The sequence below is a fragment of the Gymnoscopelus microlampas genome (assembly GCF_963454915.1).
Source record: "Gymnoscopelus microlampas genome assembly, chromosome: 6".
NCBI classification, from domain to species: Eukaryota; Metazoa; Chordata; class Actinopteri; order Myctophiformes; family Myctophidae; genus Gymnoscopelus; species Gymnoscopelus microlampas.
Genome location: NC_139943.1, coordinates 52,246,949 through 52,261,286, shown reverse-complemented (window position 1 = coordinate 52,261,286; position 14,338 = coordinate 52,246,949). Strand labels below are relative to the sequence as shown.

General features: G+C 40.6%; 1 protein-coding gene across 1 annotated transcript in view; it reads left to right on the top strand.

The window, feature by feature from the left end:
* LOC311047049 (voltage-dependent calcium channel subunit alpha-2/delta-4-like) overlaps positions 1-14,338 on the top strand; it is a gene marked incomplete at its 5' end in the record, with an annotated part of 127,813 nt that overhangs the window by 21,317 nt on the left and 92,158 nt on the right. Inside the window, 11 exons of the mRNA XM_084059632.1 lie at positions 685-835; positions 3,372-3,446; positions 5,597-5,686; positions 7,422-7,535; positions 8,267-8,345; positions 8,798-8,931; positions 10,250-10,267; positions 11,078-11,155; positions 12,154-12,234; positions 12,736-12,810; positions 13,588-13,674. Of these exons, the coding sequence (XP_083915758.1) occupies positions 685-835; positions 3,372-3,446; positions 5,597-5,686; positions 7,422-7,535; positions 8,267-8,345; positions 8,798-8,931; positions 10,250-10,267; positions 11,078-11,155; positions 12,154-12,234; positions 12,736-12,810; positions 13,588-13,674 (982 nt within the window). The remainder of the gene's footprint in view (positions 1-684; positions 836-3,371; positions 3,447-5,596; positions 5,687-7,421; positions 7,536-8,266; positions 8,346-8,797; positions 8,932-10,249; positions 10,268-11,077; positions 11,156-12,153; positions 12,235-12,735; positions 12,811-13,587; positions 13,675-14,338) is intronic.

Below are 14,338 nucleotides of genomic sequence, written 5' to 3'. Positions count from 1 at the left end.
TATAGGGTGGGCGGCCATCTGTCTTGACAATGTCGGAGGGGCAAGAAAGAGAGAGTGAGAGGGAGGATGGAGATGGGGGAAAGGAGAGAGGACTTCAGTGAGCCATAGGAAGCCCCCTGCAGTCTAAGCATAGCAGCATAGCTAAGGGCAAGTCCCATTCTGTAAAGCCAGGTTTAGTCCTAACTTTTGTAAGATCTCAAGATCTCAAAAGATCTCAATGTCAAGCTTTCTGCTGTTACAGTAAAGCCCAATTCACTCATCAGCAATTTTCAAAAAAAAAAAATGTACTTGTATGACATTGCTATTATTAATATATATTTTTTTACATTTCACCTATAGAATGGAAAATACTTTATTTGCCATTTGCACAAGTGCATAGACAATTTTGGAGCTCAGCTCCCAGGGTCAGCATTTAGAAAAAGACAAAGTACAGACAAGACAGAGAAAACATACAGTACATCCTCTAAGAATCCTACATATATCCTACCATATTCTTTAAAATATCATAAATAAGTACGTCATAGTCTATAGAAAAACAGTGAAAATAATAGTGCAATTCATCTTATCATGATCTGTCATGATTCAGTTCATCTGTCATTGTCTACCGTAATCACATCCAAAATACAGATGCCAGGTTTTAAGTGGTTAACTGTGTATGTTCTGTCCTCCCGCCATGTCCTCCAGGTACATCCAGGCGGCCACTTCTCCAAAGGACATCATCATCATGGTGGACATCAGCGGCAGCATGAAGGGTCTGAAGATGACCATCGCCAAGCACACCATCAACACCATCCTGGACACCTTGGGAGAGAACGACTTTGTCAACGTCATTGCCGTAAGAGACGTGTTTACTCACATCATGTCACGTCACATACTTTACAAATAAGTGCGCTCAGCACACACACCTGCTTATATTATTTTTAAACAGACGTGCACGTGTGAGTGTGCACAGCATGCAGGCACACGCATGCATTCACTGACGCACACACATACCCGTTGATCTCGTAGTTTGAGACCAAGTTGGGTTAGGGTTATTATTTACTATAAAAAAATATATGCATTTTAAAATAGTGAAAACAGCCGATCTACATCGACACGTTGTGAACTTGTAGATCGGCTCTTTGACCTATTCTGAAATGTTTTTGAAAATAGTAAAACATGCCAAAAAGGTTTAGGCATAAGGGCAAGATAGGGCCCTTATGACCGATGCACGCACGCACGCACGCACGCACGCACGCACGCACTCACGCACGCATCTCTCTCTGTCTCTCTCTTTGTACACACTCACACACTCACACACTCACACACTCACTCTTCTTGACATACAAATAACGCTGTCTGTCAGTTATGTAATATAAGAGGATTAAATTACTCTTAGGCCAATGTGTGTTTTGTAAACCTGACTAAGGCCAAATTATTTCTAAGTATTTCTAAGTAAGTAACTTACTCCAGACTTAGGCGAATTTTCTTTGCCTAAGTCACATTGACACATTTGACTTAGGCAACATAAAATGGCCTAGGTCACACTCTCGTTTTAAAGCAGACATTTTTATCTCCGATCTGTGTTTCTGGGGGTCACTGGAACAACATATTTTGAGATGGGGGTCCACGGCCAAATACATATCATTTTTGGTCCTTGACATGGAAAAGTTAGAGCACCACTGATATAGCAACATACTGTTAAGATTTAGAAAACATTTTTAGATGTATTTGGCCGCAGACCCCCATCTCAAAATGTTGTGTTCCAGGGACCCCCCCAGAAGCAAATATTTTTTTGAAATATATTAAAAGATTTGAGTTACAAATGTTTAAGATTTTTCAAAAATAGCAGATCTACAAGCTCTGAGCTTGGGGATCTGCTATTTTTGAATGGCCAAAGAAATCGAAAATTACACAGATGTGTTCCCGGTCTTAATGGATTAAAAATGTCCCCCATGCTGCAGCATGACTCCAACAGTGACCACCTACTCAATTATCCAATCTGGATCTTTGAAGACAATCCAATTTGAGCTGGTAGCAGCAGGGTTAGTTATCTAAAGGACGCTGCTTTAAGCTAAGAGGCTGCACAATGTTATGTCATGTCAAACACTTACTTACTAAGGCCAGTGCCAATGTATTTACGCCTGCGTGATGCATACTGTAGTTTCCTGTAGGCTTCTGAACAGTAGTAACACAAGCAGGGTTTTTATCTTCATTTTTTAGACTTTCAGCCAAGGGCCCAGCTTCCTGCTTTGAAATTGACTCGAATAAGGAAGAGAGTTCTATTGACAGTTCATAGGAATGGCCTGTAGTTTCGCTGTTCTACCCCTGCTGGTGTCAGAAAGAATTTATCTCAACGCAAGCGGATGGGTTTTTGACGAACTTTAGACTTGATTTTCTTACCTTGATAAACATAGTCATAAATACTATTCCAGTCGCTAGTTTAAAGTTTCCTTTCAATCATCATGATATGCGTTTTGGTAAATTATGGTCCCATATATTTTAAAATTGACGATAAAGTAGGCTATGCTCTAGGAGGGGTGGGATGATTTGATTGACAAGCTACACAACCAATAGCATTCATTCCCCGCCCCCGCTGCTCTTGATTGACAAGCTACCCAACCAATACTGGTCTGGTTGCATTCTGCAGGATATGACGTGATATGACGCGATATTGAAAGATGGCGGATTTGAAATTCCTGAACAATCGGCTTCATTTACGGTCTGTAGAAACCAATGGCGTCTGTTGCCAAGACGACGATGACGATAGGATGATCGTCCCGATTAAGGACGTAACGCCAGTGTGACGTCGCCCTAAGATCATACGACCATGTCCCACCCACAAGTACAGCGGAACGCGGGAGCGGCCAGCAGACCAGCTGTAGAAAAACCTGAAGAATACTTGGAGACTTGAGACAGAGCAGAACTGTTCCTAGATAGAGCCATACCTGGAAGAACCATTCCCAGAGGAGCTTCCTAGAATCTCATAGTTAGCTGAGCCGCTCGTCTCAGCCCCAGACAACCACACTACTTGCGACAGTCCCAGGAGCCTGTAGTACCTAACGAATAATACAGTCCTTTAATAATATCTCGAAGTTATAACAGAGTCCTCTGTTACAGCGTCGCTTCGTCCATTCTTTTTATACAGTCTATGCTTTCAACCTGATAAGATCCCTCCATTCTACTTTCATGAACAAAAAAGTGTCAGTTTATATCTTAAAAAAAGGGTTGAATCCTAACATTCTGAGTGTCAATTATTGAAACTCAGGACGCTATTAATAATAATACAATTATTTTGTATTGTTAATCATTACAGTGGTGACTGACTCCATATCAACTGATTAACTGTCTGTGTTTCATTTCCCCATGTCTCTGATGTCCGTTGCCAACAGTATACCGACTATGTGCGCTATGTGGAGCCCTGCTTTAGAGGGACCCTGGTCCAGGCCGACTTGGACAACAGAGAGGTAAGTAAACGTTAAGCCCATTAAGGGTTTCATGGAGGCTTTAGCTGCTCATCCTTCCACTGAGACTCCTAACATGAGGGAGAGCTGTCAACAGCCAACCCTTTTCTTCACATTACACCATGTGAGGGAGGTAACACACACATGGCGCTAATATCCGCGTGGTGTCCAGTGTCCCATGAGCCCTTGCGTGAATTACCGGCATCACTTCCTGTTGTCAGTCGTTCAATTCATTTCAGTGGTCCGTGTCAGTCAATGATAATGTGCGAACACAACCTGACAGAAATGAAAAAGGGTCACATTAGTCTGCCTATATACTTAACCTACAAGATATCCCTCCACACAGCTAATTCAAATTAATGTTTGTAGATCTGCTTTTTTTTTTTATCGTGCAAATGTGTGCACATATTTTTTTAAGCGAACATTTTTAACTCAAATCTTTGTTTCTGGGGGGCCCTGGAACAACATATTTTTAAATGGTGGATCCACGGACGAATACATACAGTATCATTTTGGGTGGTCCATGACAAGTTTGAGAACCACTGATATTACAGCAGCATAAGTTTTAAAGACATTTGTAGAATCCCCAGAAGCAAAGATTTTAGTTAAAAATGTTCGCTTTAAAAAACATATATTCAAAGATTTGCAAAACTTTTCACGATTATAAATAAAAAAATAGCAGATCTACAAGCTTGTAGTGCCCCACTATGAGCTTGTATATCTGCTATTTTTGAATAGCCCTGAGTATAAAATAATGGTTATATCCCCCCCCCCCCCCCCTTCCCCAGTATAAGCTCCCTAGGAAACTTGTGGAGAGGTGTGGGAGGTAACACCAGGGGTGGACAAAGTAATCATGACCCCCCCAGTACTTGAGTCAAAGTATACTCCTGGTCAAATACTCAACAAGTGAATGTTGTGCTTGATTTGTGCTTGAGCACTTGATTACTCTGGAATACTTACGGTACTTATAGTAAGTATTCAAAAGTACGAAAAATACTAAAGTATTCAAAAGTACAATTTTTTTTTTTTATCAATGCGCTGCTTGTATTGACATTTTCTCATTTTCATTAAATGATCATGAATCATGAAATATAGGGCTTAAGTGATTTTAATGTATTTTTGGTTTATTTGAGCCCCTGGGGTACATCTTATAAATTTGTCTTTTTAACACGCACGCACGTGCGCGCACGCACGCGCACACGCACACACACACACACACACACACACACACACACACACACACACACACACACACACACTCTCACACTAGGTGTGGGAGGTAACACACACACACAGACACGGTGCTAGTACATACAGTAGCTGTTGTCATACAGTAAAGGCCTCAGCCATTTGGCCCACTTCCTGGAAATCAGGGAGAAAACCTGGCCAAGCTGTTGCTTGGAAAGACGCACACATTAGCTTATGGTGTGTGACGGTATGTGTGAGAGTGTGTGCGTGTGCACGTGATTACATTCTCTCTGTGAATAATTCCGTGTATTCAGGCATGCAACTGGCATAGCCTACATCATGCATAATACAGTATTTGTCTCAATACGCTGTGTATGAATTGGAGCCCATTTAGTCTGTCTGTCTGTCTGTCTGTCCACACTTTTTATTATCACTATAGGCTCTATGCACAGCAGCCATATTATCACTTCCTTCACACGTGTTACCAATGATAGCCTACTAATGAAGGCTCTGTTCCATTTAGTGTAGCACAGTGGTTTCCACGACCCCCATAACTCTGAGAGTGTACAAATGGAACCAAATGGACCCATTTGTACACTCTCAGAGTTACACACCCACCATAAGGGGCCAATTGGAAGCCCATGAGGGTCCCTGGACCCCAACTTTAGACCCACTGGTGTAGCAGAGTGTTTCCAGTGGGCCAACATGCACAATATCAGCACCTTGACTCTGTTTGACCAGAATGGAACAGAGCCTTCATTAGTATCATTGGTAACACCTGTGAATGTCTTCACAATATGGCTGCTGTGAATAGAGCCTATTCCTTCTATCTTGTGACCAATGACCTGCTCTAGCTGTAAAAACCCTTAAACCTGCACAAACTCCCATAAGAATATATATAAATGTACGTTTTTTTAAAATGAGTGGTTAGTTAACTTCAGGTGTTTCTTTCTCTCTGCTTGCAGCATTTCAAACTCCTGGTTGAAGACCTTCATGTGAAAGGAGAGGCCAAAATCGGAAAGGCCATGAAAGAGGCTTTCAAAATCCTCTCTGAGGTTTGTGTCTGACAGGGACAGTTATACCATCTGTTTAAAGAGAAAGCGTGCATGTGTCAGTGGAAATCATTGTATAGGCTCTATGCACAGCAGCCATATTGGAAAGAAATTGGGCCTCTTCTTACTTCCTTAACAGGTGTTACCAATGATACTAATTAAGGCGTTCCATTCTGGTCTCAAAGTGTGGTCCAGGGTTCCTTGAGGGGGTTCCAAATGGCTCCTTACGGGTGTGTAACTCTGAGAGTGTACAAATGGAACCAAATGGACCCGTAAGGGTCCATTTGGTTCCATTTGTACACTCTCAGAGTTATGGGAGTCCTTGTATTTACAAAGTTTGAGAACCACTGTGCTACACTAAATGGAACAGAGCCTTAATTAGTATCATTGGTAACACCTGTGAAGGCCCAATTTCCTTCCAATATGGCTGCTACGCATATAGCCTATTGGGTTCACCTCCATAAACCTGCATCCAGTTTATGCAGGGATGTGATGTGGATTTTTTAGCTGGTGGAGCGCTCCATCGCACGCACGCGCACGCGCGCACGTGCACGCGCTCGTGCACGTGAGTGATTGCCGATTGAAATAACCTCTTTAATATGTAGGCCTATTTAATAACCCACAAATACTGTATATCATTTGATTCTATTTACTTGCATAATGGGGAAACGTTAGTGTTGTCATAATTATGCATTTACCTTGCAGTCACCTCTGTAATTTAATGAGTTCATGAATCCATCAGCCACTGTTATCCAGCTCTTTTGACTGCTTCAGACAGAACATCTGACACCTACAGGCTACACAATGCACCACTGATATGCATCCAACAGGTTGGTCATTCCTGTTCATTCAAGCTGTGACACTCGGGGTCGATCGGCAGGTTTTGTGTGGGCGTGCGTGCAGCTTCAAAGCTAGTGGAGCTGTGCTCCAGTAGGCTCCACCGGCAGCCCACCCCTGAGTATATGAGATAAACTCTGGTGACAAGACAACTGAGAATAAGGCCTTGTTGGCTTCTGGTTTATATTTCATACTCTTCAAACCATTCAGTCAGAACTCGTCCCCTGCACATGGATGCACTGTTCTCCGGCACACACCACTGACATCTAAATGTATCACTTTAACCCATTAATACCTGAGGCCGATTCTACAAATGAATGCCTTCCGAATCATTAGTACTCAAACTTTGATATTCTGAAACTTGTTATGTGTTTGACCGCGGAGCCCCATCCAAAAAAAACGTTTTGTGCCAGGGACCCCAGAAGAGAAGAAAAAAAAGAAGCTTGTGAGCTTGTATATCTGCTATTTTTGAGAATCACTGTTCTAAATCCTAAGAGTTTTGTGAAAAACATATGTTGCTATATTTACTTTACAGTATATACAGTACTGTAGCTAAAATATAAAATGACACATGCTTCCCGGTTGTAATGTGTTATGGTGTATTTGGTGTATTATATGGTGTATTATGGTTGTATATGTGTGTGCGTGTGCGTGAAGTGTGCGTGCGTGCGTGCGTGTGTGTGTGTGTGTGTGTGTGTGTGTTTTACCCTATGTTCTTGTGAATGGGTACACCGACCAAACCATGCCAGAAGAACCCATTCACATCATGTACACCACACACAAACCCTGTAGTATTCAATATGCTTTCTTATTCCCTCATTGACCGAGGCATTCTACATGTTGTATAAATACATTTTGGCCCAGAGTGACTCCCTGTGGTCTGCATCCTTCCTTCCTCTAGGTCAGGGCCAGCGGAGCAGGAAGCATGTGTAACCAGGCTATCATGCTGATCACAGATGGAGCCATGGAAGACTTTGAGGCCGTCTTTCAGGAATTCAACTGGCCTGAGCGTCGGGTTAGTACAGCATTTACAATACAGCATATGCTATATAGTATATTCCACTATACCTTTCACTATACAGTGTACCATATAGAACAGTGTTTCCCAAACAGTGGGTCGGGACCCATTTGTGGGTGGCAGGGTCCATTTGTATGGGTCGTGAGTAAATATCCCCTACATTTTTTATGAATTAAACAATCCAGACATGTTTCAAAATAATTTCATAAATAAATACCAAAAATCTAAGAAATTCCATGAATTCAAAACCAAATGTTTAATAAGTAGAGAAAATAGCCGATCTACAAGCTCACAACGCGTCGCTGTGAGCTTGTAGATCGGGTATTTTCACTAGTTTGGGTCCCGGGCAAATGTCGAATTTCTCTTTTGGGTCTCGAGCGAAAAAGTTTGGGAACCACTGATATAGAACATGATATTCCATTTACTATATCGTTGCTGTCGGGCATAAAGCTCTTATCTCCATGTTTGAACTTTTTGCGTTTTTTCGTACATTAATGATCTGATCACACTACAGCGTCACTCAAAAATAGCAGATCCACAAGCTCACTTTTGCTGTAACAGTTTTGGACATAATGAGGTTTCCATCCGACAGAGACGATATACTGTAGTATACAATTTACAATATAGTATACTATTTTGCAACACGCTGTGAGCTTGTCGATCGTGTTATTTGGTTGGTTATGATACGCAGCAGTAGGCCTACTAAAACCTCTACCTCTGTGTCTCAGGTCAGAGTGTTCACATACCTCATTGGAAGAGAGATGACCTTTGCACAAAACACCAAGTGGATTGCCTGTAATAACAAAGGTGGGACATTAATGTGTGTTTGTTTGTGTCCGTGCGTGCGTGCGCATGTGTTGTGTGCGTCCATATTCTACATGCTATCTGTTGAACAAGGTACAAGAATGTACTAACTATACATACAATATAGGCAAGAGCAGGCAACGTTTATTTGTCTAGCACATTGCAACATCAAGGCAATTCAATGTGCTTTACATAAAACATTAAGTATTAGGATACAATGAAAACAAAAAACGTACACATTTAAATTACATTGCAGAAGAGAGAAACGTTTAAAAGAAATAAGAGTGGCAGCAGACCTGTAGTTCTCTGGGAGTTTATTCTAGGCATGTGGAACAATATCGATATACTGTAAATGTACGCACACACACGTATGTCTTTTTCTTGTTCGTCGCACATGTCTTCACTGGTCTCCCCGCTGTCGTCCGTCTGTCTGTCTGTCTGTCCGTCCTCGCCAGGCTACTACACACACATCTCCACCCTGGCAGACGTCCAGGAGAACGTCATGGAATACCTGCATGTCCTCAGCCGGCCCATGGTGATCAACCATGACCATGACATCATCTGGACCGAGGCCTACATGGACACCGTGGTGAGTGAGTCACGCTGCATTGACGTCCAAAAAAAAAATCCTTCCCTGGAGGAAAGTTAACCACATGAACCCTCAACGCTATTGTCACATCACAGGTTTACAGGTGTAAAAGAGTGTGCGAAAGTCTCCTATTCAATCAGGGGCACTCATGTCATAGATAAGATTTAAAAAAAATTGGTACAATTTTGATTTAGTTTTAGTCATATTTTAGGCACCTGAAATGTTTTAGTTTTTGTCTAGTTTTAGGCGACTATATATCATCAGACTTTAGGCGACTAAATCTACAGTTGATTTAGTCGACTAAAATGTATTTTGGCGGTGCCTTGATGGCGTCGTAATGGCTGATTTTACACTTGGTTGCATGCTGAAAATAGCCGATCTACAAGCTCACAACGTTGTGAGCTTGTAGATCTGCTACTTTCAGAGTGCAACACCAGAGCACAACTAAACATGAAATGACTCGTCTTTTAGTTCTACTGGATCTCTTCTCCACTAGTCCCTCACTAACATTATACTGTAGTCTAGTTTTTATTTGTTGGCGAAATTGTCAATATATTTAATCTTAGTTTTAGTCATCGTAGCTTTGCCAGCAGCAGTGTGGGTGGCAGCGGTGGACTATAGCTGACATCCAGTGTAGGAGGGAGCCATATTTAAATGAACCGCCTTGCGAATGGGCTGTGATTGGTCCATAGAAAAAGCCTGGCTGATTAGAAACACTTATTCAATCAGCAGACTGTATACTGATTGGGGTGCGTATTACTCCCATGTCCTGCATGAACTAACGCTGATGCTTCATTCATTGCAGAAAGGTAGAAAGACAGATCAAATATCACCATGGATAGTTCGAAATAAATACATAAAGCATGATATATAGGTACATTATGGTGCAGGGTAAAAATAGTAGTGGGATACATTATAGAAGCAGATGTAATGGCAGATATGTACATATGATATGTGCTGTAGCTAGATAAGCTCATGATTCTAGGGCAAACATTTGGTGACAATATCAGATCTACAAGCTCATGCGTTGCAACACTAACGTGTTGTGAGCCTCTAGATTTGGTGTAGAGGGCAAAAAGTAGCAGGAAGACCAGTATAGTATAGAGCCCTGGGGGACTTCATGAAGTATACGGTTTCAGCAGTTAAATATCATAGCAATATACAGCAAGGAACTTTTTTTCCTATAATGTCTCCCCCTCATTATTCATGTTTGTTCTCCTTCCTGTCATTCTTTACATCCATCTTTCATCCTGGATCCATCCCTTCATCACTGGATCCATTCCTCCATCACACTGGATCCCTTCAACCCCCCCTTCAGCTGCCCAATACCAAGGAGGTAAACGGAGTGAAAATCATGTCCTGGTCCTGACTGTTGCTCCTCCATCAAACTCATAGACACATAATCATCATCAGTGTTACAACCTGCAACATTACAAACACATCATCATCTCTGCTCAATAGAGCCAATATCTGCATTACATCATCAAGTGCCATGAAATATGTTCTTGTCTATTTTCAACATTTCTATTTTATGTTTCTGTTTCATGTAATTTTACAATATTCAAAGCAAGAACCTAAACACCACGTAGTCAAATATACAAACAATGGAATGGCAGATACATATTGATGTTCTTTTCAATCTTATATCGAGATAGTAGCATTAAGTAAGTAAGAAAGTAAGTAAGTACTATATAAGTCTTTGGAAGTGTAGTTAAAATCAGTGTTCAGAGTGACAGTATCAGCTTGATTGTGTGAGGTGTTCCCTCATGGGCTTGATGTGTTTAGACAGCACATCTGTCCTATACTGCCCCCTGGAGACTGAAAAGAGCAACTGGTAAATGCTAGTTTTGTACTGTATGTGGATAATGTGTAAACGAGATCACATCCAGACCAATGTTTAGATCAGAATAGGCCTTTGTCAGGTGTTTATGACACACATCCGCAATCTGCATAAGTTGCATTTAATAAAAATAAGTGTTAGATTTTCCATAATGTGTTAACGAGGCAGTAACACAGGCCTGTATTTAGAATTGTATCCGTATCATTTTTTTTTTCTCATACCACTAATAACAGTGGTGAATGTTACATACAGTATACCGTAAATGAATTAAAAAGTTGTATTGTTGTTTGTTGTCTCCATTCTCAGCTCTTCTATACCAAGGCTCAGAGTCTGCTGCTCATGACCTCAGTGGCCATGCCAGTGTTCAGTAAGAAGAAGGAAACGGTCAGTGAACCACTCATGTTTTATTCATTTATAAACCACCCATGCATTCAAAACACTTTCAAAGTTTTTCAAAAATGTAAAAAAAATAGCAGAGTGCTGTGGGCTTGTATATCTGCTATTTTTCAATAGCCAACGCTAAAATCTAAATGGACACAGATGCTTTCCCGGTTTAAATGGGTTATACTGTAGATATCAACTTGGCATCCCTATTCTGGGCCAAAACATTCAGTGAAAATAGCAGGGAGAATTTCCCTGTATTTATTCTTGTCATAAACATTTAATACATGGATTACTTTTTTTGTTTTATTATGGAAAACGTAATACAAAGACCACAGAAATTGTGAGAAATAAGGCCTCATAATGTCAGTGTAATTATCTAGAACAGTGGTTCTCAACCAGTGGTCCGGGGGCCACCAGTGGTCCTCGAGGATGTTCCAGGTGGTCCCCAGCTAAATGATGGAGAGTTGGTAACCAAATGGACCCTTATAGATCTTTAACTCTTGAAAGCGTAAAATGAAACCAAATGGACCCTATTGGGTCCATTTGGTTTCGTTTTACGCTTTCAAGAGTTACATTATTGTTAAACATCTGCATTACTTAATTTACTTGAAGTCTACACAATTAGAATGTAGAATAATTGTTATTTTGATCAACGTTTACCTGTTATTATCTCTCCTGTGGTACAACATCAATACAACATGGAATTGTGGACACAATTGTATCCAACGACAACAAAATATTCTAAGTCCTGGGTCTGAGAGTCTAAATCTCATCAAATAGTGTTCCGTGGCTCAAATGGCGAATGAATAATGGACCTTGAAATGAAAAGGGTTGAAAAGCACTGATGTAGAAGAAGAGAAGTAGTTCAACATGCTGTATAGTATGTATTGTATTATGCAGTATGTATTTAAACGCTGTGTGATGATCATTCTTGTCAGTGTGGTAACTTGTCAGTGTGGTAACATTGACCCCTCCTGTCACCCCCGTCTCTCTCCCAGCTGTCCCATGGAATCCTACTGGGGGTGGTGGGCTCTGACATCCCCCTGATGGAGGTCATGAAACTGGCTCCCAGATACATGGTTGGTCAAAGTTGAACATTTGTTTCATTCTTTCTTTCTTTCTTTCTTTCTTTCTTTCTTTCTTTTCTTTCTTTTCTTTCATTCTTTCTTTTCTTTCATTAATTCCATTGTTTTGATTGATTGAATACTTTATTAGTCAGAAATGTAAACAGCACGTGTTACAGTCAGACGTTAAGGCTAAAATGATAACACAGAAAGGTCCTGGGGACTTGTTTCCATTGTGTCCTATGTATTCAATTCCTCAACATAATGTAGCATAATACATTACATCACAATAATTAAGTTAAAATAGGACAATATTTGCCTCTGAGATGTAATGGAGTAGAATAAGTAAAATTATTGAAAATTGGAACCACTCCAGTAAAGTAAAAGTACCTCAAAATTGTGCTTAAGTAAAGTATTTCAGTAAATGTACTAGTTACTTTCCTCTGTGTTAGTGATAGAGCTGTATGTGACTGTACTGTTCTGCTTACAACTCTTCTGTTGTTGTTTCATCTCTAGCTGGGTTCCCATGGTTACGCCTTCCTCGTTACCAACAACGGTTACATCCTGGCTCACCCTGACCTGCGTCCTCTGGTGAGTTCCGAGTCTCCTGACACTGGACATCAGCTCTAAAAGAAACACTTAACCCACTAATTAGACCTGTTTTTATACCTTTCAATCCCTGGTCTCACTGAACGTCCTGTTCAACATTTAAATATACCTGTGTACTATAATACACGGCCCTGTTCAACATTTAAATATACCTGTGTACTATAATACACGGCCCTGTTCAACATTTAAAGGTAGGGTAAGTGATATTTTTTGGTTAAAACAAAAAGTATTTTGTTAAAAGGTTAAAGCACTATATTCTGATAGTAATCATTGCTATAGAGTGTTTTTTCAGTAACAGATGTCTCCCTGTCTCTCCAGCTCTTTAATAAACAGAAAATACATTTTTCGGTAGGTGTCAAAATCTCAGCCAATCAGGAGAAAGTACCCATTTTTAAGCTTCATTTGTATAGTGTTCCAGTTCCAATTTTGTCTGCTCATTTCTTAGTGTCATCACTTCCAATTGCACTTGTTTAATCTGTATCCTGATTGAGTTCTTTGTCCTGGTTGGATAAAATTGGAAATGAAACTGAAACGAAAATGCATTTTCTGTTTAATAAAGGTGGAGAGACAAGGAGACTCCTAATACTGAACAAACACTCTATAGCAATGAGTACTATCAGAATATAGAGCTATTTAACACTTATTTTAACCAACGCAAATCACTTACCCTACCTTTAAATATACCTGTGTACTATAATACACAGCCCTGTTCAACATTTAAATATACCTGTGTACTATAATTAATTCCCTGCTCAACAGTACAAAGACGGCAAGAAGTTGAAGCCCAAACCCAACTACAACAGTGTGGACCTGAACGAGGTGGAATGGGAGGACACGGATGAGACTGTAAATACACGCACGCACGGACGCACGCACGCGCACATACACTTTTTGTAAACTAAACAAAAATCCATATGTCAGACATCCCCAACAGCCTTACTAAGCATAATACTTTGCTGAAATGTACACTATATAACTTCTTCACTCGGACAAGCAGGCAGGGAAAAGAAAAATAAGCTCTAGACTTACAGTATTTATCAATAAAGAAACCTTGAACCTTGAAACTAAAGCAGCCTACTCCATTGCATGATGCTGTCACTGACACTTGCCAAAAAAAGTATTGATCTTTAGGCGAACAAGACGTGTTTTTAGCTTGTAGATCAGTTTAGCTTGATTTGTTTTAAATATAAAGCGGAAGTATTCATGCGTGCACACACACACACACACACACACACACACACACACACACACACACACACACACACACACACACACACACACACACACACACACACACACACACACACACACACACACACACACACACACACACACACACACACACACACACACACACACACACACACCTACTACTGCATTGCATACTTTCATTCTGTTTCTCTCTCGCTACTAATGATACAGACTTTGTATGTAATCTATATAATGTCATCTTTTATAGGTGGTACCAATTAAAACAGGTTACAATCGAATATCCAATATGTACCAACAG